A 21,471-nucleotide genomic window follows, 5' to 3' on the forward strand; every position below is an offset into this window, starting at 1 on the left:
GAGACTGACTCCCAGAGCCGGGAGGGGGTCGCAAGGTGGCTTCCCCGTCCCGCTGCTGCCCCAAAGGAGGGGACAGGGTAGCCAGGAGTCCCGCTCGCCACTTCCCCCGGCAACTCTAGCTTCACCCGGGACTGACTCTGGGTTCCCTCGCGGCTCTGCGCTGAGGTCCGCCTCTTCCCTCCCTCTTTCCCTCCCCCTTCCCGTGCTCTGCTCTGCCTCCGCCTCTTTCCTCTGCCTCCACCCTCCACCCCCCCCATCCCCGTCTGTCGGGAGCTAGGCTCCGAAGGAGCCCAGAGTCTGCCTGAGCTCCGGATGTGGGCGCTGGACAAGTCCACCGCGCCTCCACTCAAGATGGACAGCCGCTACACCAGCACTGCTGGCATCGGGGACTTGAACCAGCTGAGCGCGGCCATCCCAGCCACGCGGGTGGAGGTGTCCGTGTCCTGCAGGTGAGGACGTAACCTTTCCCCTCTCTTCAGTCCTCCCGTTTACAGGTTTGGGAGCGCTTGGCTGGTGCTTGGGTTACCACGAGGCTTTACGCGGGTGAAAAGTTGCAGGATGAGTAGGGAACACCCCTGGTTATGGGGTGGAATCCTCCCTAACCCCCTCCGCTGGATCAAGGGACACGGAGTGGGGAGCGGGAATTAGAAGCGAGTGATGGGCTCTGGGACTGAGACTTTTTTCTTTCTGGGAAATGCTATAAAAGTTGGCTGAGCTGTGACTCAGCTACGGGAACCCTCGGCCGCCGCCCACTTTACAAGCCCTTTTCGCGTCCCAACCCCTCGGGAGCTGGATGGTTGACTAAAGACTGGAATTGAAGGGGACAGCACTGCCAAAAGCGCTCGTGACCGCTGCGCGCAGTGGCCCGGCACTCCCCCTGCTAGGCGTGTGCAAACCTCTTGCCACGGTTGGCTCCCCTTCCTGCGATTTCCTACCCACCCACTTCCCGGAGTCAGCCAACTTCCTCACCCCCACCCCCACCCTTTCAGGATTTTTGCCTCAGGCCTGATAGAGATTTCAGCTTCAGCCCTTCTTGGAGAGGAATCTGAGTATGCCTTACCTAAGATCTGGCAAGTCACGACTTTCTGCCTGCTGGTAGACGCATTTGAGTGCTTACAACAACTCCCAATGTGCCCATGGACTATACCTTTCAAACTCATTTTCCTGACATTCAGTGGGTCAGTTTCCCTGAAAAGAAAACAGCATAACTGCTGTATCCTGGAAGATTTCAAGGACGACATGGGCTGACTATATTGTAATTGTAATGGCAAAAGAAGGAGTGGGAAATTCTTGCACTATAGACTCCGGAGCCCCCTCCCTTGTTTGTATACTTCCATCTCTCTCAGTGGAAAACCCATTTATCTATTTTTCCTCTAAGATTGTTTTTAATGCCTTCAAATCCTTCCCTTCTTTCTGCAGCAAAACTTGCTTTAAAGAAATCTTACAAACATAGGTAATCTTTGATGCAGTTAAGCCCTGAAGTTTAAAATGACATCAGCTTTAATTTTTGCAGAGGAACTCATGGAAATTCAAGCACCATCACCCCGAGTAGTGGGGTTATTTGGGGGCAGGGGATAAACTTTAGCTATCCCTGAGATTATATCTTATGATTGCTTGCTTTGTCTTAAGGCTGACTTTAAACTAAGAAAATAATAATGCTGATAATGATAGCTAAAATTAAGCTCTTGCTTTATTGGGGACACTGCTTTTAGTACTGCCTGAGATTTCTTTCTGTCAATAGAATGGGAGAAGCTTGTAAAAAACTCTTTTCTAGGCCTTTTTTTTTTTCTTTTCTTTTTGTGGCTGGCTTTGGATGCTAGAAGGTTATTGATATATAAAGATAATGGATAGCCAAAATTCCTACAATACAATGTTTTCTAGAGTTCTTATCCTCTGCTCAATATCCTGCAATGTTTGAATGGCATGTAGCCTGTATGTAAAATGAATAGAAAAGGTTATAGATATGAATGTCCCCCAATTCTTTAGGGGTGGTGAGAAAGTTATACTTTGGCTGATCATTTTGCCATAGAATCTACGTTAATTTCTCCCTCCCCTCTTTTGATGCTTGTTTGCTGGGAATACTGAGGTCAATTAGATTAGCCAGTGTGTTTCAGCTTGCTACCACAGGCCCTGGAGATCCCCTTCTCTAGCCACTTTGTGTACTGTGGCTTTGGCATTTTTTTTTCTTTTAATTTTTTAGTTTTTAATCAGAAAAAAAAAAAACCTTGAAGGAAGATCCAAGAACTTAGTTTCAAATATTCTGCTGAGGCCACTGGTTAGTCCATTATTTGAGTTGCTTTGACTCAGTTTACTATTTATTTCTTGGTAAGTTTGATATATAATACATCTTTTGGGCAAACAGAAATACCATTAAATTCTCAGGTTAGTGCCTTGTGGTGGGTAAATTTTATTTTTATATTGCTGAGAACTGGATCTTGTAATCACAGGATGTGTTACAAATTCTGGCTTTGTCACTTACTCTTGTTCCCTTGAAGTGAGTTTTTATTTAATCTCTCTAAGCTTCTTCATCTCTAAAAATGAGGATAATTACAGTCTTGACTTCATATAGAGTGTTATCAGGATTTAATAAAATGAGGTGGGAAAAGTGCTTGCATAGTACACAAAAGAATAATATCAAAATGCTTGCTATTATTATAATATTGGAAACATCATTTATTGAATAAATGTGTCATATTTGAATCATTTACAGAATTCTGTAAGTAGTCCTTCTATTTGAACTTTAATATATTGGTTAAAGAAAACAAGGACAGAACCAGCATTGGGATACTTGTTTCCTCTTTTTCTTTCTTCTTTGATGTGCATAAGGCACTTAGTTCCCAAGGTGTTTGTAGAGATTTCACTTAGCAACAAGGCACAATCATAGGCCTCACTATGGGCAAGAGAGCACAGCATTCCCCTGTGTTACTATATCAGAGATTGCTGATACTTCAAAAGCAGCTTAGGAGTAGGATCTCTTTGATATCTGTTCACTGTCCCCTATCATTGAAGGATTCATCTTCACTTTGGGCAAGGTGACACAGATCAACCACTAAAGTTTGAAGCAAAATATAATTCTATTCACTCATCAAGTATCTGAATGTCTTTTATATGTCTAGAATTATGTCATGCTCCATGCAAAATGAAAGATAGTTTCAGTTTCTCCTCTCTGAAAATATAAAACCTGGTTGGCAGATAAACATGACATAAGACATGATAGCCTAGGACAAAATCCAAAGATGAGGCTCATGCATGAACAGGGAAGGGATATTGTGCAATAAAATGCTTAGAACATATTATATAGATGAAGGCAAATGGGGTTCTAGCAGAGACATGATGGATAGGCATGGTTTGAGAAAAGTGACAGTATCCATGTTGTTAGGGTGGGGATAAGTGCACTTTTCTTGTTTTATTTATGTGGAGGCAAGCTCTTACTTTGACTTCCTTCTTCGTATATCTATCATATAGCTATTCTTGCAATCACTTTCTTTATTAAAACAATTTGTAGATTTTTAAGTTAATTAGGTTACCTAATTAACCGAACTTGTCTATAGCTGAAATGATACAGCTTTAGATAGACAAAATAACTTTTCCATTTTATTCTGAAAAACAGATTGATACATAGTGGGGGAAAACCAATGGGAAAAGTAATTTAAAGTAATCTGTTTTCCATGGAGTTTTGGTTTGTTTCATTATTTGAGTGATTTTTGTCATTTTCTGTGATTGAGAAATCAATTTATTGATTATAAAAGCAGTGAAAAAGTTGATCTATACTTGATTGCTATCACATAAAGTTCTAGACAGCAATCAAGTATATATCATTTCATATAAAGAATCCTTTAGTGGAAAGGATAATAATTTTTAATGTTACTTTGGAAAGAAGTGGACATTTATTACTTGCCTACTTTGTGTTAGGTCTGAAAAGCCAGACCTGACCTTAACTCTTTTGCCTCATCAATTCTCACATGAACTCTTACTGAACTGAGTCCAATAAACACATGCTTACTATATGCCAAAACTCATGCTAGATAAATATGGCTACAAAATATGAATAAGAGGCACAGTTCCAAAATGTGTGTCAATATTGTAGCTGTCTGCACTCTTTGTGCCTGTGTGGCTATGCGCCTGATCTCATGCCCGGAACATCCCTGCCTCCCTTTCTCTCGTCTTCTTGATTAAATTGTGATCCTTCTTCAAGACTCAGGTCAACCATCATCTTCTCTCATGACTCCTCTCCCAAGTTGGATTTTTCTGTATTCCAAAAGCAGCCACTATGACCAGTACTGTAGATATATAGTAATTCTTGGTGCCTGTATACTCCTTGAGGACAGCTCTTGTCTCTTTTGTGTTTGTGTATTCTGGGTATGGTACAGGCTGCATAGTCAATAAATGATGCTATCGTTCTCTAATGAAGTCATTTCATGTGAGGAAGAGGGATTCCTGTTAAAATAGACTCCTGAGCCCCATGGCAGATTTATTGAAACAAAATCTCTGGCAATGGGACCTAGCAATCTGGACTTTTTAACAAGTTTTCCACATGCTGATTATGTGCATTACAATTTTTAATTTACTGGTTTCATAAGTAAATGTGTAGTTTCCTGAGCTGAGTCAACAATACTCTGCTACAGGTTTAGGATAATATTGTTTGATGGTGTGTTGGAGCTGGCTTAAATGGGCTTGAGATGGGAATTTGTGAGCCAGTTGTGAAACAAATTGATTGTTAAACATTAAGTTATGTAAACTTAAAATTAAACATTATATTAAAGACAAGGCTAAGGGATAAAACTTATAGCTTTGTAATTATTGTACTACATTTTATAATTCTTTGTGTTCTTTATCATCATCTATCTTTTTTATTTATGTGGTTAAAATACTGTGCAATGATGTATTATTATCCATCTTTTCCCAATTCATGTACAAGGATGTCATACTGGTAGCCATAGCAGGAATATTTACACCATAGAAAGCAGAAGACTGCTACACTTAAGAAAGCATTCTGTGTTAATTGCCGAGATGACTTTTGAATTTGCAATCCTCCTGCCTCAGTCTCTTGACGCGCTGGGATTACAGGCTTGTGCATGGGGGCTTGAGGTTCCTTTTATAAAAGCACATTAATCCCTCTTATGAAGGCTTTACCCTCATGGCCTAATGACCTCCCAAGGCCTCAACTCCTAACACTATCACATTGGAGTTTAGGATTTCAACATACGAATTTTGGGGGAAACACACATTCAGTCCATAACACCAGACTATCAGTATTAAAAGTGATTATGTCAGGTTTGGCATTATGTATTGTCATATCTACTGGAATATTGGGGTTGTGTGATATTATAATCCATGAAAGGTCATGACAGCAAATATATTATGAAGGGAACCAGAAGCCAATTGAAACTTTGTGGTTTTACTTTCTCCCCCTCCTTTTCATGTGATCCTTTCAATATTCCTTATTTTCTGACTTTGAAATTTTGTTCGTTATTTTTATTTTTTGTTTCTCCATCTGCTGCCATTTTATCCTTTGCAGATTTACATGTTACAGTTCCAGCTACACTTAGTGATGAACTGAGTGTGAAAGCATATTCAGATTCCAGGATAGAGAATCTGACTGGTCCTGCTGGAACTGCCCCAGTATAAAACAAATACCTGATTTGTTCTAATTATTTATGGTGAAAGAGAATCGAAGTATTCCAACACAAATTATTCATCTAGACATTCTTTACCTTTCCTTACTCAGACAAAAATTTTGAAGATATTCTGTGAATAGGTTTTCAAATGGTACTGCTCCCTGGTAAATTCTAGTACTTTAAGCTGGGGGATATTAGAAGGCCTATTAGGATGAATGAACCATGGGTGAAGTTATTGCATGACCATACATCCCATTCTTGTGACTCTGCAGTTCCTGGGGTCCAGTGGTTCAAGATTACGGTCACTCCATAGTGCTTTTTTTTTTTTCTGCCATATTTGGGTTTGTCTTAGCCCCAAATATTCAGGAAAATCTTTCCTAAGATCATTTCCCATCTGTGATTTGACATCTTAATGTGGATGTGGCCCAGGTACATCTTTTCAGAGAAACACCTTGCGTTGTTGTTCCACTGATATTTTGGTCTGCCCTTCATGTCTTAGAGTTTGGGATCCCAGGGTGTTCTAAGAGAGCCCAGGGATATGGAGAATGTGAGTCCAGGAGAATTCACAAAACAAGTCCCCAGGAGAGGGGTGGCATCAGCCATGTGTTATTTGTGCGACAGAAAGAGGCTCCATCCTCTTCGTGATTTTACTCAGGGAAGAAAAAAAAATGCAGTTTTCAAAAGGATTTATTCTGCAGTTAGCCTCCTTTATAACAGTTATACTTGCTTAGCAGAGCCAGTTTTGCTTAACCTTAAAGAACATGGATGTGAAGTAGGTTAGTTCTACCACTTTTGAATTGTAACTCTTGTATTGTGTACATAAGATAAAATATAATTATATATTGTCTACAGTGTATCTCCTATGATTTTCCGTTAACATTATATATCATGAAGAGTTTGCTGTCATTAGGCTTTAAAAACACAAACTTCCATTTCTGCAGTATTCTATTATATGGGTATAATATACTTATTTAATTTAGCTCTTATTATTCAATTTTTATTTCAAAAAGTTGCCATTCAAAACAGTGCCAACAATTAGTATTCTTATTCACAAACATTTAACATCTCTAATTTTTTTTTCTGGGGTTAGTTTTTCAGAGCTGAAGTTGCTCAAAAACTATCTTCTCAAGGGGATTTCAATAGCTTGTTTTGGTAATTTCTCCCCCATTTCTCTAAGTAAGCAGAATAAAAGCTAAACTACTGACTGTACCTTTCTAAAAACTTTTATTCCCCCGAGATGTTTTCATTTGAGATTAATAAGAATTTGGGGCAGCAGAGTACAGCAGCAAGAAAATGGAATTAGGAGTCAAGCAGATGTCTTTAAATTACATTTTTATCCCAATATTATTTTGGGTAACTTCAACTCTTGGAATCTCATTTCCTAATCAGTAACATAGAAATGATTTAGAAGCGAATTTTCAAGGTTGTTGGGCAAGTAAATGAAATAAGTTCTGTAGTGCCCAGCACAGGTATGTCACAAGAAAAATACTTAATAGTTGTTTGTCTTATCTCAGTTTCACAAGAGTATTTTACTGGGTGACATATAAGCATCATAGGAGAGAGTAACTTTACTTTGGAGAAATTTACAAAGCAATTTAGAGAGATATAGAAACATAGTGATAATTATAAAGCTGTATATTAAAGATAATACATTTTATCCCAGGTTGAATAATTCAGTGTAGTGGGATATAGAATAAAATAGTGGTCAGAAGGCTGTGGATTTGGAAATGCAAATACAGTTTCTACAGATAGCACTCCATGCTTCTACCCCTGCCAAGACACACAGATATGTGGAACTACTGGGATGTGAAAGGCAGGAAGTTGTCTACCATAACAAAGTTTTAGAACAAAAGAACATTCTAGCATATTCATATTTCTGACTAATAAAATCAACATGTCAACTTTTAAGATAGCTCTTTATTGTTGGATATGTGATAAAGCAGAGATTGCAGTAGGTTACACCACAGGCTGAGGGTGGGTAAGTGTTTATTGCTATTAATAAAATGAATTGCATTTAAAAGACGCCTGCCTGAGTGACCGCTATTCACTGCCTGACACAGTCCTGTAATATTTGCAAACATACGACAGCTGTCAATGTTTATGCCTCTCCAGCCGGGAACATTGCCTACTAGACATTCTCTTTCCAGTGCCGAGATATTTTTTCAACTTTATTCTATGAGGAATAGTGTTCCAAATATTCCAAGGGAATAATCAGTTGATTTTCTAAAAATGAAAAAATATCATTGATAATCCCTGAGAAATATTTGTATTTATTAGACAGTAAAGTAATTCAAACATAATCTATACTACTGAAGCCAAGAAACAAGAAAGCTTTGGATGTTTGCTATGAATTTGATTTAAATTAATGTCAAAGTCAAACTCTATGATAGACAATGTGTAAGGCACTAAATGTAGGTTAATTTCCTCAATCCTTACAACAGTTTTTAAAACAGATGATATTAGGTCCTGTCTTACAGATTTGGAAATTGAGGTTCAGAGAGAGTTTAAATAATTTGGTCTAAGTGATGCATCTAGCAAATGACAAAATTGAGTTCTTCATCCATATATATCTAATTCCTAGGCAAATGCTTTTGATTGCCAGTCATATGCTGTCACTCTTCCATAAATTTTTTTTAATTTTAGTCTTGAAGGTATGGCTCTTTTCTATCAGTTATCACTGTGTTATTAATAACTGAAAAGGAATTGAAAACCTGGGAGACACAATAGGTAATATCAACACATCCCAAAGGAAATATTTCTCTGAAGGGGGAAATAGGGAATTCTTTTGTGTTTTTTCAGGACCCTATTGATGAGAGCTATGAGTAGAGCAATTCAGGGGAGTGGCATAAACTTCAACAAAAAGATGTTACATTTCCAAGTACTGATTCTTGTCATTCTTATGATACCACATTGCCTAATGAAGCTGTGGGAAATTAAGTAATGAGAGGACTATTTAACTAGAAATCAGCAGGCAATGTGAGATGAACACTAAGTGCTGGAAAAAGGTAACGAAAAATTAATTGAATCGACTCTGTGACCTTCAGATCCACTAGTGGAGTTGAGAATTAACCTTAAGTTCCATCATTTTCAGTCCACTGCTTTCTTAATGGGGAAGTCATGATTTAACTTGCTAACTTTTTGTAATACTCAATTCCTGGATTGCCCATCACAACAAACTTGGAATTCCATGTAAATAAAATAACTACTTAGATATTGAAAATGTCAGCATGTTACTCAGACATGAGTTTATAAAAGTCAGTATTTTTTACTTTGCTAATTACCTGCTCACTTGTGCTCCTTCTCCATATATTTGTGTAAAATAAATAACAAATGACACATTCATTTTACTAAGAAGGATCTCAAATGTCAGAGAGTGTAATGAACCAAAGCAATGATTATAATTGCCGTAACTATTTGAAAGGAACACATTTCTCAGCCTTGTTAGCATAATGATGGTTGTACAGTCCATTTTGGGAAATGAAATTGCTCCTTGTTGCCTGAAGATCCTTGATTTTGCATCATCTCAATGTGTATAACTCTGGGCATTCCTAAAAATCTCTTCTATCAAAATGTCCTCCTATAAAGAGAGTATCACATTATTTGTAGTTTTCTAGGTAACTGAAAGAAACTCAATCATTCTTCCTTCAATGTCTTTAGTAGGTTTTCAGGTTTTTCAATAATAAACAAAGAATATGAGAGGGAGGGAGGGAGGAAGGAGAGAGGAAGAGAGAGAGAGAGAGAGAGAGAGAGAGAGAGAGAGAGAGAGAGAGAGAGAGAGAGAACGAACGAACTCCAGAGCAAGAGCAAGTGAGTAAAACTAAGATATTTGAGAACTATACCAGAACAATAACTTTTATTTGCTAATATTCTAAATGACTTACTATTTTGATCTTTTTTGTTTATTTGTTTTGGTATTGGGGATTTAAGCTGGGGGCATTTAACCACTGAGCTACATTCCCAGCCCTTTTTAGTTTTTACTTTGAGACAGGGTCTTGTTAAGTTGCTTTAGGGTCTTGCTGAGGTGCTGAGGGTCGCCTTGAACTTGAGATCCTTCTGCCTAAGTCTCCTGAGTCACTGGGATTACAGGTGTGCTCCACCTCATCCAACACTTAGTTACTATTTTGGATTTAGCTTATTATCTAACTTACCTTGATATTTCAGTTTTCAACTTGATTGTGGAAACAGAGATAGTAGAAGTTGATTATAATTGATTTTTATGTCAGTGATTTCATTCAAAGCTTTTTTGTAGGCTTTGGGAAATGGAGGCATAATCAATATTCTTAGTGACCTTTTCTTTTAATTGGTAATTTCACTGAGCAAATTTAAACAGATTTTGAGAAAAGTTTGAAATATACACCTTAAAAATGATTGATTTTTCAACTCAAGATTCATCTTATAACTTAGTTTTTCTTGGTTTGGGTTAAGTCATTTTTTATTCCATTTATGCCATTGGAATGTCAGTGTTTTGCTTTCTTATGCCACACAGCAAAGTGTATTTAGAATCCCTAGGTTTTCATTGCCTCTCTAATTAGTTTTGTGACTTTGATAATTGTTCTATTTCTCTGCATCTTAGTTCCTATAGTAAAGTTGGGTCCCTAGCCCAAATGGTCTGTTATGTCACTTGGAGCTTTATAATTCTATGATAGGAGAAGTAGTACCTTGAAATGAAATATAGACATGCTCTAGTTTAAGGAAATCTTGTGCCTGTCAATGCACATTTGCAAATTGGCTAACCTGGGTGGTTTATAAAACAAACAAAAAGCAAAGGATATTTCACCCCTCAAAACATTTATCTCAGATTGTCTTTTGTTTAAATTTCTTTTTAGTTGTAGATGGTCACAATACCTTTAATTAATTAATTAATTTTTATGGGGTGCTGAGGATTGAACCCAGTGCCTCATACATGCTAAGCAAGTGCTCTCCCACTGAGCTACAACTGCAGCCCCTCAGAGTGTCTTTTAAGCAAATGATTTCTTTGATGTATTAAAATGATATTTATTTATAATTTTAATAAGAATAGATTTTAATAATAAACAGAAAATGAAATATAGTATTATTTAATGAAGAACTTTAGGGTCATGGAAAGTTATTTATTATCTGAGTTTTTTGATAAATAAAAGTGAGTAAAGAAAAGTCAATAGGAAAAAGTTTAGATTAATATGTATTTAGAGAAATCTTCATTTTCTCTATCATGGTATAATTTTATTGACACAGTATGCATGATTTTCTGAACATAGTCTCTTAAGCCTTTGTGCGACCACATGAGACTTTAAAAAGTTAGGACTTAATTTTAGTATCTGAGAATTGTTTAAAAAGCTATCATGATAGATGATTTTAAGTGCGAGCCATGGTCTATTTCAAAGTCCTCATTTTACTAACTCCCCAAAGGGGTGTCAAGTTCTGCTGTCACTGTTCTAGTTTTTCCTCTCAGTAGGAACCTATAGCTAGCTTTTCATCTTAGGAATGAACAGTGTTTGATATTAATAGATACCTGTGCCTTTCCTGCAATTTGTTTTTGTAATATGTTGCTGCTTTTTATAAATATATATTTTCATTGATGACCATGTGGCAAATAGAGTTTTCAGTGGAGATGGTGAATGGATTTGATCTTGTGTGCTAGCTGGTCAGTTGCTGCTGAGTGCCAGCTGCCTAAAATTATCTGGCGGAGTTCAGAGGGGACACCAGGGCTTTGTGGAAAAGAGTTGACTTGAGAAATAAAGTACACTGTAATATGCGGCATGTGTACTATTAGTTCTCTAGCCACACTTGACTTACTGTATTTCATAAAACTTACAGTTACAGCATGTTGCATTTTTTTTTTCCTTCTGGAAGATTTTTTTAACCACATTTTTCCACTGGTGCCTTATAGTTGTACAGACCAATGGGATTTGTTGTTGCATAGCCAATATCATTCCCCAGCACTGCCCTGCTCACCTCTCACCTCCCACTCCCTTGATCCTTTAGTGAGATCTGTTCCCACCTTTCTTTTTCCTTTTACCTCTCCACCTTTCACATATGAGAGAAAATATAGGACCCTTGATCTTCTGAGTTTGACTTATTTCACTTAACATAATGATCTCTAGTTCTATCCATTCTCCTGCAAATGATATAATTTCATTTTTTTTAATGGATGAGTGAAAACTCCATTGTATATACCACATTTTCTTTTTCTATTCTTCTGTTGATGGACCCCTAGGTTGGTTCCATAGTTTGGCTGTTGTGAATTGTGCTGGGTATGCGTGTGTCCTATGATATGATGAGTTTGATTCTTTAGGATAAACACCAGGAAGTGGGAGGGCTGGGTCATATAGTGGTTCCATTCTTAATCTTTTGAGGAACTTCCATACTGATATCCACAGTGGTTGTTCTAATTTCCAATCCCACCAACAGTGTGAAACTGTTCCTTTCTTTCCACATTCTCTCCAGCATTTATTGTTATTTATATTCTTGATGATAGCCATTCTGACTGGTGTGAGATGAAATCTCATTCAGCATGTTTTTGTTAAATCACTTTGTCAGTCACTGAGACTTTCCTGTGTCTCACCTCCTTTTCATTTCTGCTGCTACTACGCTGGTTCAATAAGTAGTCACTTTACCCCAGACAATTAAAATGTTCTTGGAATTATCCTTTCGGATTCTAGAATTAACTTGTTTCCTTCTTCACATGTTGTGTGGTTTCCCAAACAAAGGTTGAGTTGTCTGATTTTTCTTTTGCAGAAACACACAGTATTTCTCTTTGTTTACTGAATAAAGTCCAAGCACTCTCCATGGTATTCAGGGTACTTCCTCATCCTGCCAGCCAGGCATTTCCATTCTCTCCATTTGAGTCAAAGTGAAGTATTTGCTAATGGCCACATTTATTTATTTATTTATTTATTTATTTATTTATTTATTTATTTATCCGTCCAGTATTTAGGGTTGAACCCAGGGTTGCTATACTACTGAGCATCCAGCCTTTTTTTATTTAGAGACAGGGTCTCACCAAGTTGCTCAGGTTGGTCTGGAACTTTCGATCCTCCTGCCTTAGTCTCCTAAATTACTGGGATTATAGGAATGCACTACTACAGCTGGAAAAATTTCTTATTTGTATTCACTTCCCAACATATTTGATACTGTCTTACCGTCTGAAAGCCTTTGCCTGTTTCTGTCTATTTGCAGTTGACTTTCAAGGTTGACCTAGAAAGAACTCATGTTTTACTCGATTCTTGCAAATGGAATTAATTAGTTCTCACACTACATTTCTTGTACTTTAATTCAATTCATTCTTAAAATCATTCAGATTTTTGCATGTCTATGTCCTCAACCAACTGTAAAAGAACCTGCTTTGATATTGTTATAAAATCTAACTTTGTGCTTTTCACATAAAATATTTTCAATACAATAAAAGTTTGCCACTTGGGACTGGGGTTATGGCTCAGCGGTAGGGTGCTTGCTCGCATGTGTGAGACCCTGGGTTCGATCCTTAGCACCACATAAAAATTTATAAGTGAATAAAGGCATTGTGTACAATTACAACTAAAAAATAAATATTTAAAAAATTAAAAAAATAAATATTTGACACTTGATGAACAAATTGGAAAAATGAAATCTGAACATTCATTATAACCAGAACTTGAGTACGTTTACACTCTTGAAAATGGTTTATATGGAAGGGTAATAAAATGACTGATTTTTACTAGTACAATTTAATAAAACATAATCACTTGATTTTACTCAAAGAGCATATCTAAGTAAGAAAATGGTTACACATATATTTCAACCAAGAAAGATTCTATTTTGGGAAAAATATTTTGAATAACTTATTTGGTGAGCTGATGAGATGCTGCAGTGTGTGATGGTGTTACTTGGGTATAATCTACAGTACAGAGACCTGCTTGGTGGTCTGGCCTCTTGAGGGAGCAATAGGATATTTATATACTGATGTTCTCTCTTCCAGACCCTTGGTATTTGCTCCAACAATTGTAGTTTTGTACCACACAGTACAAAACAGAATTTTCAAAAAGTCCAGTTCAAGAACAAAATAAAGTCTCAAGAATGGTAAGATGGAAGGAAACAATACAAAAGAAACTGTTTTCATGGGCACAAGTTAAAAATGGATGAGTTTTACTTAATCAAGTCACTACCCATAAATCATGTCATTTCTCACACTTGTCTGGCTCTAAAGTTTTGTGGGATTGTCTGAGTAATTTCCTAAGTGCTTCTAACACAGCTGAAGAACCTAAGTGCTCAATTGATTATATTTAGCCTAACATGTTGTCATGCCTGATTAGATCAAGTCTTCTCAGAGGCACTAACCTCACTAATGGTTGTTTTGATGAGAGTGACGAATAGGTGAATTAGTTTAATACATGGTAGTGATGATGAGCAAATCCCAGCCCGCCTAGGACACTCCCTGATTTAAAAAAAAAAAAAAAACGCAATTATTGTGTGGTTGTATCTTTTTTATTTGGGGGCATGGTCTAAACCATCTATTCTTAATCGGGATATCATCAGAATGGCCTCAGAGGTTTTTCAGACTACATATGAGTGCTCTGAAAAATTTTAGTTCACTTCTCTGCAAAAGACTAAGTTCTTTCCACCATTTTCTCTATGTTCTGACTCTCTAGTAAACTCCTGTCAGTTGAGCCTCAAGCCCTGACTGCCTGTCTCTTCTGCTTCCTTATATCCCTTTAACATGGCTGACTATTGTCCTGACTGGTTCAGGCCAGACTGACCCTTAGAGAAAACCGAGTACATGTTCCTTGACTCTTTCAAACTCACATCTTGTCTGGTCACCCTCTCCTCCTTGTCATCAGTTCTGCAGTTTGGGCTGGTAGGGCCCAGTTAAAAGGAACAATTACCATTATCCTGTGGCTTGCTTTTTGAGAACTCTTTAATTGCCTATGTCATAAGGATCTTTTGAATCCCGACCTCACTTTTCAGCTTAATCTCTTTCTCTCCATGTCCTACCACCCTCCTCCTCTGCATTGTTCCCTCCAAACTCTATCTTGAACTTTGAGCCACTTGAGGCTGCTTGTGTTTCCTGAGAGCACCTGTGAGGAATACATGTGTTGTCTCTTGTAGGAGACTACTTCATCTCACCCGAGGGAGTCCATCAATGGTACACAATGATATTCCTCTCATTGTGAGGACTTTTTCTGAACCTTTAAATAGAATTGACTACTCCTTTCTTTCTCTTTCTCTAATCTGTAACAAATTGTTTTAGGATCCCACATTTTACTGCACATATTTTTTTTTAACAAATCCTTATGAAATATAAATAACCTAGGGCCAGGAGCTCATGTGTTCATATCACAATCTCCAACACCAAAACTTTTTTTCCCCCGCTCTGGCACTCAGTAACATAGTGCTTGTTGAGTAAACATTTGGAAGAGTATCAGACAGCTATTAAACCATAAATTCTCGTAGAGCAGATACTGTGTATCACTTAGATTTTGGTCCAATACCTTTATATGTTGAAAGTGCTTAGTAATTATTTATTCAATGTATAGTTGAAGAAAGGAGAGGAGATCATCTCAGATGAATGGGAATCATGTATGGTATCAAATGAGTTAAAAAAAAAATCAACTGTAAAAAGTAGAACCAATACAACTTGGCTAAGCAATTGCTTATGCTGGATTCATTCTGTTTTTTTTAGGGTTTGTAGAAGTATATGTAGCTTAGGTTTTGTAGTTGCAATTATTGTTGTTTTTTGTTGTTGTTTATTTATTGTAGCTAGATGAATGCTTTTGAGTCGGGGACACATTTCTAAACACTTGTGATGCATATAACAGATGCATATTAGGGAATTATTTTCAGGCTTCCTATATCAGTGAGTCTTTATGCTTACATGCAAATTCTCGTTCCAAATTAATTCCTTCAGTTTGAACTCTGTTGTTGAATCTGCAAAGCTCAGATTGCTGTTAGGAATATTTGAATTATTCAGTGATTTAAGCAAGTTACAGAAGAGAGAAACACCCTTGCAAATCTACCTTTACCTTTCTAGACATATTATTGTTCTCACTGACATAGTGTGCATATTGATGGGTGAATCTTAAAGATGGCTTACACAAGGCAATCTGGAATATAAAGATTTTCTTTTGAAGCGTTATCATGTTGAATCTGAAGATCAATGAGGATTTCAACTTTATGTTGCTCAACAGTTTATGGATAAAGAAAAAATAGTTAGGAGACATGGACATAGGTTTATCATATTTGAGGAGTGCCTAGATCAAGGCAGAAACAGCTGAGCTGATGATGTTGGTTAAAGTATTCTAGCCTTCAGCTTTCTCCTTCCTGGTGATTTGCAGACATGGCACAATCGTGAACACTCACTTCTTGGACCACACATGCTTTATGCATTGACTCTAGGAGAAATAAATGCTGAAAGACTACTAATCTAGCCAATTGTCTAAAATATGTGGAAACTCCTTGCCCACTTAGTTGTTAGTAATGAGTTGAAATATTTTTACTATTTGCAGAGTGTCAGGAAGAGGGATTGGGAAAAATGGTGATATGAAATTCAAGTGTGTAACATAATTAGGTGAGTGTATTAAGGAGCAGAGTGAAAGTTAAGAGCTAGAGAGATCTGGTTTTAAACTGCAGCTCCATTCATTACCAACTATGACAATACAGATAAATTAATCTCTGTGCTTTTGTTTATGAATAGGAATAGAAGCTGTTTCTCATAGTTGCTTTGAGGATTGTATGATACAATGTCAATAAAATGTTTTGAAAGTTCAATGTCACTTGGCAAGAAACTCGTATTAATTTTTATATTGGCATTCAACTGAAATAGTTGGAAAGCAGTGAATTACATCATGAAGATGGGGAAGGCTCTCTAAAGAAATCTAAAAATCTAACAATGTTTATAAAAGGGCTCTATGATCATTATAAAAATACATGGAAAACCAACCCAAGCTGTTGAAAAGAGCAAAAGAGAAAATACAAATCTGTCCAACTTCCCCACCCATTAATAAATAAGTCATGCCAGCTAGACATCTCTCTCTGCATTTATTGATTTGCATGCAAGGCACATTTCCATTGAAATCCATGTGATGACCACTTGGCTAAGATGAAAGTCCAACTTTTAAAAAATAATTCTACTCCAGATAATAACACCTGTGTGTGGTTTCCTCTTAGCAGCTGGTACCCTCTGCCTAGAGAGCACCTTATCAAGTGAATGACCTGTGCTGTGAATAGGTCACTTTATCAAGGGAATGACCCACACTCTTTTCTTCTCTCTGCCTCCAGGGAGCCTTTGCTGCTGCTGAGAGGGACCCTGGAAAGTGGCAGTGTTGCCCCATTGTTGCAGAGCCTGGTACATGCTCATTGCCTCTTGGTGCCTGGCTCCCTTGATTTACCAGATCTTTGTGGTTCTTTTTGATCTCTCCAGGATCATTTTAACCACAAGTCCCCCTTTGTAAAAATTCTCTAAACATCCTTAGTTCTGCAAATCTATATATGCACAGATTTTTTTTTTTTCTCTGTGGCACAAACTACACAGCTCCAGGGTTCAGGTTGTCTGGGTCAATGCCTTGTCTTTGAATCTGGGTTTCCAATAGGATCTCCACTGACTCTAAGAGACAGAATCCAGGCAGGGGCTCCCATGTATTTTCTTCCCATCCAACCCCAGCTGTCTAGGAGTACCATATCATAATCTTTTTTTTTTTTCCAGAAGGCTCTTTGGCCTTGAAGGGACATCATTACTTACCAACCCTGCCAGCCACAGGCCACGTCAGCCTCGATATTATTGTGTTTACTTTCCCCCCTAGTTGCTTTTTCTAGTTTTACTGTATGCTAGTATATTCTAAGGACATTTTTGACTAACTCATTTACTCCTTGGACAACTCTATGAGGCAGATTCTATTATCACTTATTTTTTTTTTTAACAGAAAATAAAGTGAAGCATAGAGTATTTAGTTTACATGGTACTGAGCAGAAGAATTAGTGATTCCAAAGACTGTGATTATAATGATTGCACTATGCTTCCTCTTCAATGCTAAATATTCACTAAAATGCTTCAGGACATTAATTTTTTTTTTGGAATCCAATCTTTTAACCAATCTTCATTTTATGACTGGTTAGTTTTACCTTCTTTTTTTTTTTTTGTACTGGGGATTGAACTCGGGAGCACTCGACCACTGAGCCACAACTAGGGATGCCCAGAGACAGGGTCTCACTGAGTTGCTTAGTGCCTCGCTTTTGCTGAGGCTGGCTTTGAACTCATGATCCTCCTGCCTCAGCCTCCCAAGCAGCTGGGATTATAGGTATGCACCACCACACCCGGCTAGTTTTACCCAAGTTTTTAAGAATTATAAGTATATAGTATGTAACTATATAAGTGAAAAGAATGTCATTGTGTATATATATTATTTACTTCTGCACTTGACTCTATTTCCAGAAAATAGATTGTCATATCACAAGGAATGCACACTTACCATTTTGACGGACATGTTAAAGCTTTGGAAAATCCATCAAGATGGATTTCTACCTTGTTTTACGAGAATTTCAGTTTCCCCACAGACTCTCCAGTCTTAGTAAACTGGATATTTGTTTAAAACTATATAAGCCTTCTTTTTCAGGACAGTAACTTTCTAACAACATTCACAACAACATTCACCATGAAATCGTACATTACTGTGGCCACAGGAGTGAGCTCGCTCTCTGCCTCTTCTTCACCTCATCTCACCCTCACTTTCTTCTTCTGTCTCATGTCCTTTGCACTTATACTGTCGGCCTAGCGCACTACATGACCAGATCTTCCCATGCTTGCCTCTTTGTACTTTCTCAGTTCAAATGTTGTGTCAGAGAGGCCTTCCCTGAAACGAGCCTCTCAGGCACTTTTGCACTGCTAGATTTTAATGTCTCCTCTGTTCTTAACACGAACAGAAATGCAAGTGGCCACCTCTCTATGGGTTGCATCTTTCCTCTCTCCTGGGAACTGAACTCAATATCAGGCTTTCACTGTTCTCTTATACCATTCTGTGCCTACTTCCTACATCATTCTATGCCTACTTCTTAGAACAGTAGGAAGTAGGCATAGAATGGTATAAGAGAACAGTGAAAGCCTGATATTGAGTTCAGTTCCCAGGAGTTGTTACGTATTAGATGTTCAGTTAATATGTGTTGAAAGAAAGAGGGACTGTGGTTGAATGAGTGTGAGCCTTGTCCGTGATCACAGTCTATGACTTAATTCATACACATCCAGCCACAGTTGGTTGTCTCAGAGGTAGGCATCCTGCCAGCTGGGGATAAATACCTGAGGTTTGGTGACTGTAATGAAGAAAAAGATGGCAGCCCTTCCAGGGTGCCAGAATTATAAAATGTAAAGTTTAAGGTCTCTAGGTATCTATGTTTCCTTCCACGTGGACAAGAGAAGTAGAAGAAACAGTTAAAAAAAAAAGGCTGATAACAGATGCTCACAGAAAAAGTTTTGCTGTTTCTGTCCTTGTTTTAGCTATTCTCATAGGATCAGCTGCATGGATTTTCATCATAGATTTCTCTTTTTTTCTGTCACAACTACATGAGCCCTAATATGTCATTTGCTACTGAGTAGCTAATATTTGTTTAATAGGAGAAAACTAGCTTTTTATTTATTTGCACGTCGATGCTTATTATTGAGGATGAATTTCTTTGAATGTGCTCAAAGACCAACTGTATTTTTACTTTCATAAAATACAATGCCTTGTTAACTTCTTTAGCCAGATGTTTTCTTATGGGGTGCTTATATTTTTTCCTTGGTAATTTAGAGAATGATTCGTATTTTTATAGCCATAACATTTTAGTTATGATATATGTAGCAGATGTTATATTTTAACTTTAATTATTGAATCATTTTTGTACAGAATTTTAAAATGTACTAGTTATCAAATAGGTTAGTCTTTCCTTTGGGCTTTATGTGAAGCTTATAAGACAATCTTCATGCCAAGATTTCAAAAATGGGAACATGTTTTATTTTCTTCCCATCGTGTCCAGTTACTTCTGGTAGGTAATATATTTTTTTTTTGCTATTTACTTTCAAATATTTTAGCAAAGGCAGTGTCATAAATGTGTGTTTTAGGCTTTAAAGTTAAATCTGAATCATTTTAATCAGCATAATTTGGATGTGGTGAGATAGTATTTGAAGTTTAATCATAAGTTCATATGCTCTGGACTACTTACTACACCATCAATGGTTAATGAGCACCAACCTGTGTTGTAATTATTATGGATGTCAGAAATGTTTTTTTTCCTTTTTTCTGGTAATCAGATGTATGGATTAGTTGCTTCATACAATATATGGTTATAATACAAAAGACAGGCAATAATAAGTGTTGGAGAGAATTTGGAGAAATTAAAACCCTCATCCATTGATGGTAAGAATATAAAATAATGCAACCACTTGGGAGAATGGTATGGCAGGTCCTCCAAATGTGATAAGTGTAATTACTAAAAGGCTCAACCTTCCACTGCTGGGTATATACCCAACAGAAATGAACATATGTCTGTACAAAAACTTGTATACAAATGTTCACACCAGCATTATCTGTAATAGCAAAAAATATGGAAACAACCCACGTGCCTAACAACTGATGAAAAATATGTGGTTTAACTAGGCAATGGAATATTATGTGCCCATAAAAGGTAATGAAGTACTGATTCATGCTCTAACATGGAAAAGTCATAACTTTTATGACTAGTGAAAGAAGGCAGTCATAAAAAAATCACATATTGAATGATTCCATTTGTATGAAATGTTTACAAATAGGAAATAAAGGAAGACAAATGAATGATTACCAGAAACGGGAAAATGGAATAGGCTATGATTATTAACAGGCACAGGATTTTTTGGTGGAAGGCAGAGAGGAAAGTGGTGAAATGTTTGAAAACTAAATAGAGGTGATAGTTGCACAGTTCTGTGAACATGCCATAAACTAAATTGTACATTTTGAAAGGACAAATTTCATAGTACAAGAATCATATCTGAATAATGCTGTTATGACAAAAGATTGCTTAACAACAGATACATGGAGATATATTCTGAGAAATGTATTCTCAGGCAATTTTGTCAGTGCGCAAATATCACAGATTTTATCTACATGAATCATGATGGTACAGCGTAGTATACACCTAGGCTATATGGTAAATACACACACACACATACACACACACACACACACTTATACCCATGATGAGCAAAACACAAATCAGGCATAAGATAAAATGGTGCAGCAGTCAAAAGGGGATGTAAATATGAAATGTGTCAGTCTGCTGCTGGCCTAATTACAGTAACCTTTCTTGGATATAACTAAAAGAAGTATACTCTAAAATAACCCTGATTAGTATAGTAAATGCATAAACCAGTAAGTCATATATTGTCATTATCAAATATTATATAATATACACATAGTATATTATATGTGTTCTACACTTATACAACTGGCAGCACGGTAAGTTTGTTTACACCAGCTTACCACAAATATGAGTTAAGTGTTGGTCTGTGATGTTGGAATGGCGGTGACGTCATTAGGTGATATGAGTTTTTCAGCTACATTATGGCTTCATGGGATCACTGTTGCATTTGTGGCCCATCCTTGATTGTGACTATATTGCCAGAGAGAACAGGTCACACATGCCTAGTGAGCCCTTGCTTATGCCTTTAGAATGTTCCCCTGGGCTTAAAGACTCCTGAAGTCCTGGGTACAGAATGTTTAGGGAATTATCTACACTGATAATTCCAGAAGCTCAGATGAATTATGACAACAGACCATAGTCACATCTGCTTTAAAGTGCTGTCTGGAGTGCCTGCAAAGACCGAGCTGAAAGTTGATTAAACTCAGAGAGCATATTGTGTGACTGTTGTGGGTCCTGCTTGCTAATGAATGTTTGTCTC

At 37.3% G+C, this 21,471-nt stretch overlaps 1 protein-coding gene across 1 annotated transcript in view; it reads left to right on the forward strand.

Moving 5' to 3' along the window:
- Window positions 1-233: 233 nt before the first annotated feature.
- Window positions 234-21,471, forward strand: part of Cpne8 (copine 8) — a 194,583-nt gene continuing 173,345 nt past the window's right edge. The window contains exon 1 of the mRNA XM_078014903.1: window positions 234-449. Within this exon, the coding sequence (XP_077871029.1) occupies window positions 313-449 (137 nt within the window). The 5' untranslated portion in view covers window positions 234-312. The remainder of the gene's footprint in view (window positions 450-21,471) is intronic.

Source organism: Ictidomys tridecemlineatus, chromosome 6 (genome assembly GCF_052094955.1).
Source record: "Ictidomys tridecemlineatus isolate mIctTri1 chromosome 6, mIctTri1.hap1, whole genome shotgun sequence".
Taxonomy (NCBI): Eukaryota; Metazoa; Chordata; class Mammalia; order Rodentia; family Sciuridae; genus Ictidomys; species Ictidomys tridecemlineatus.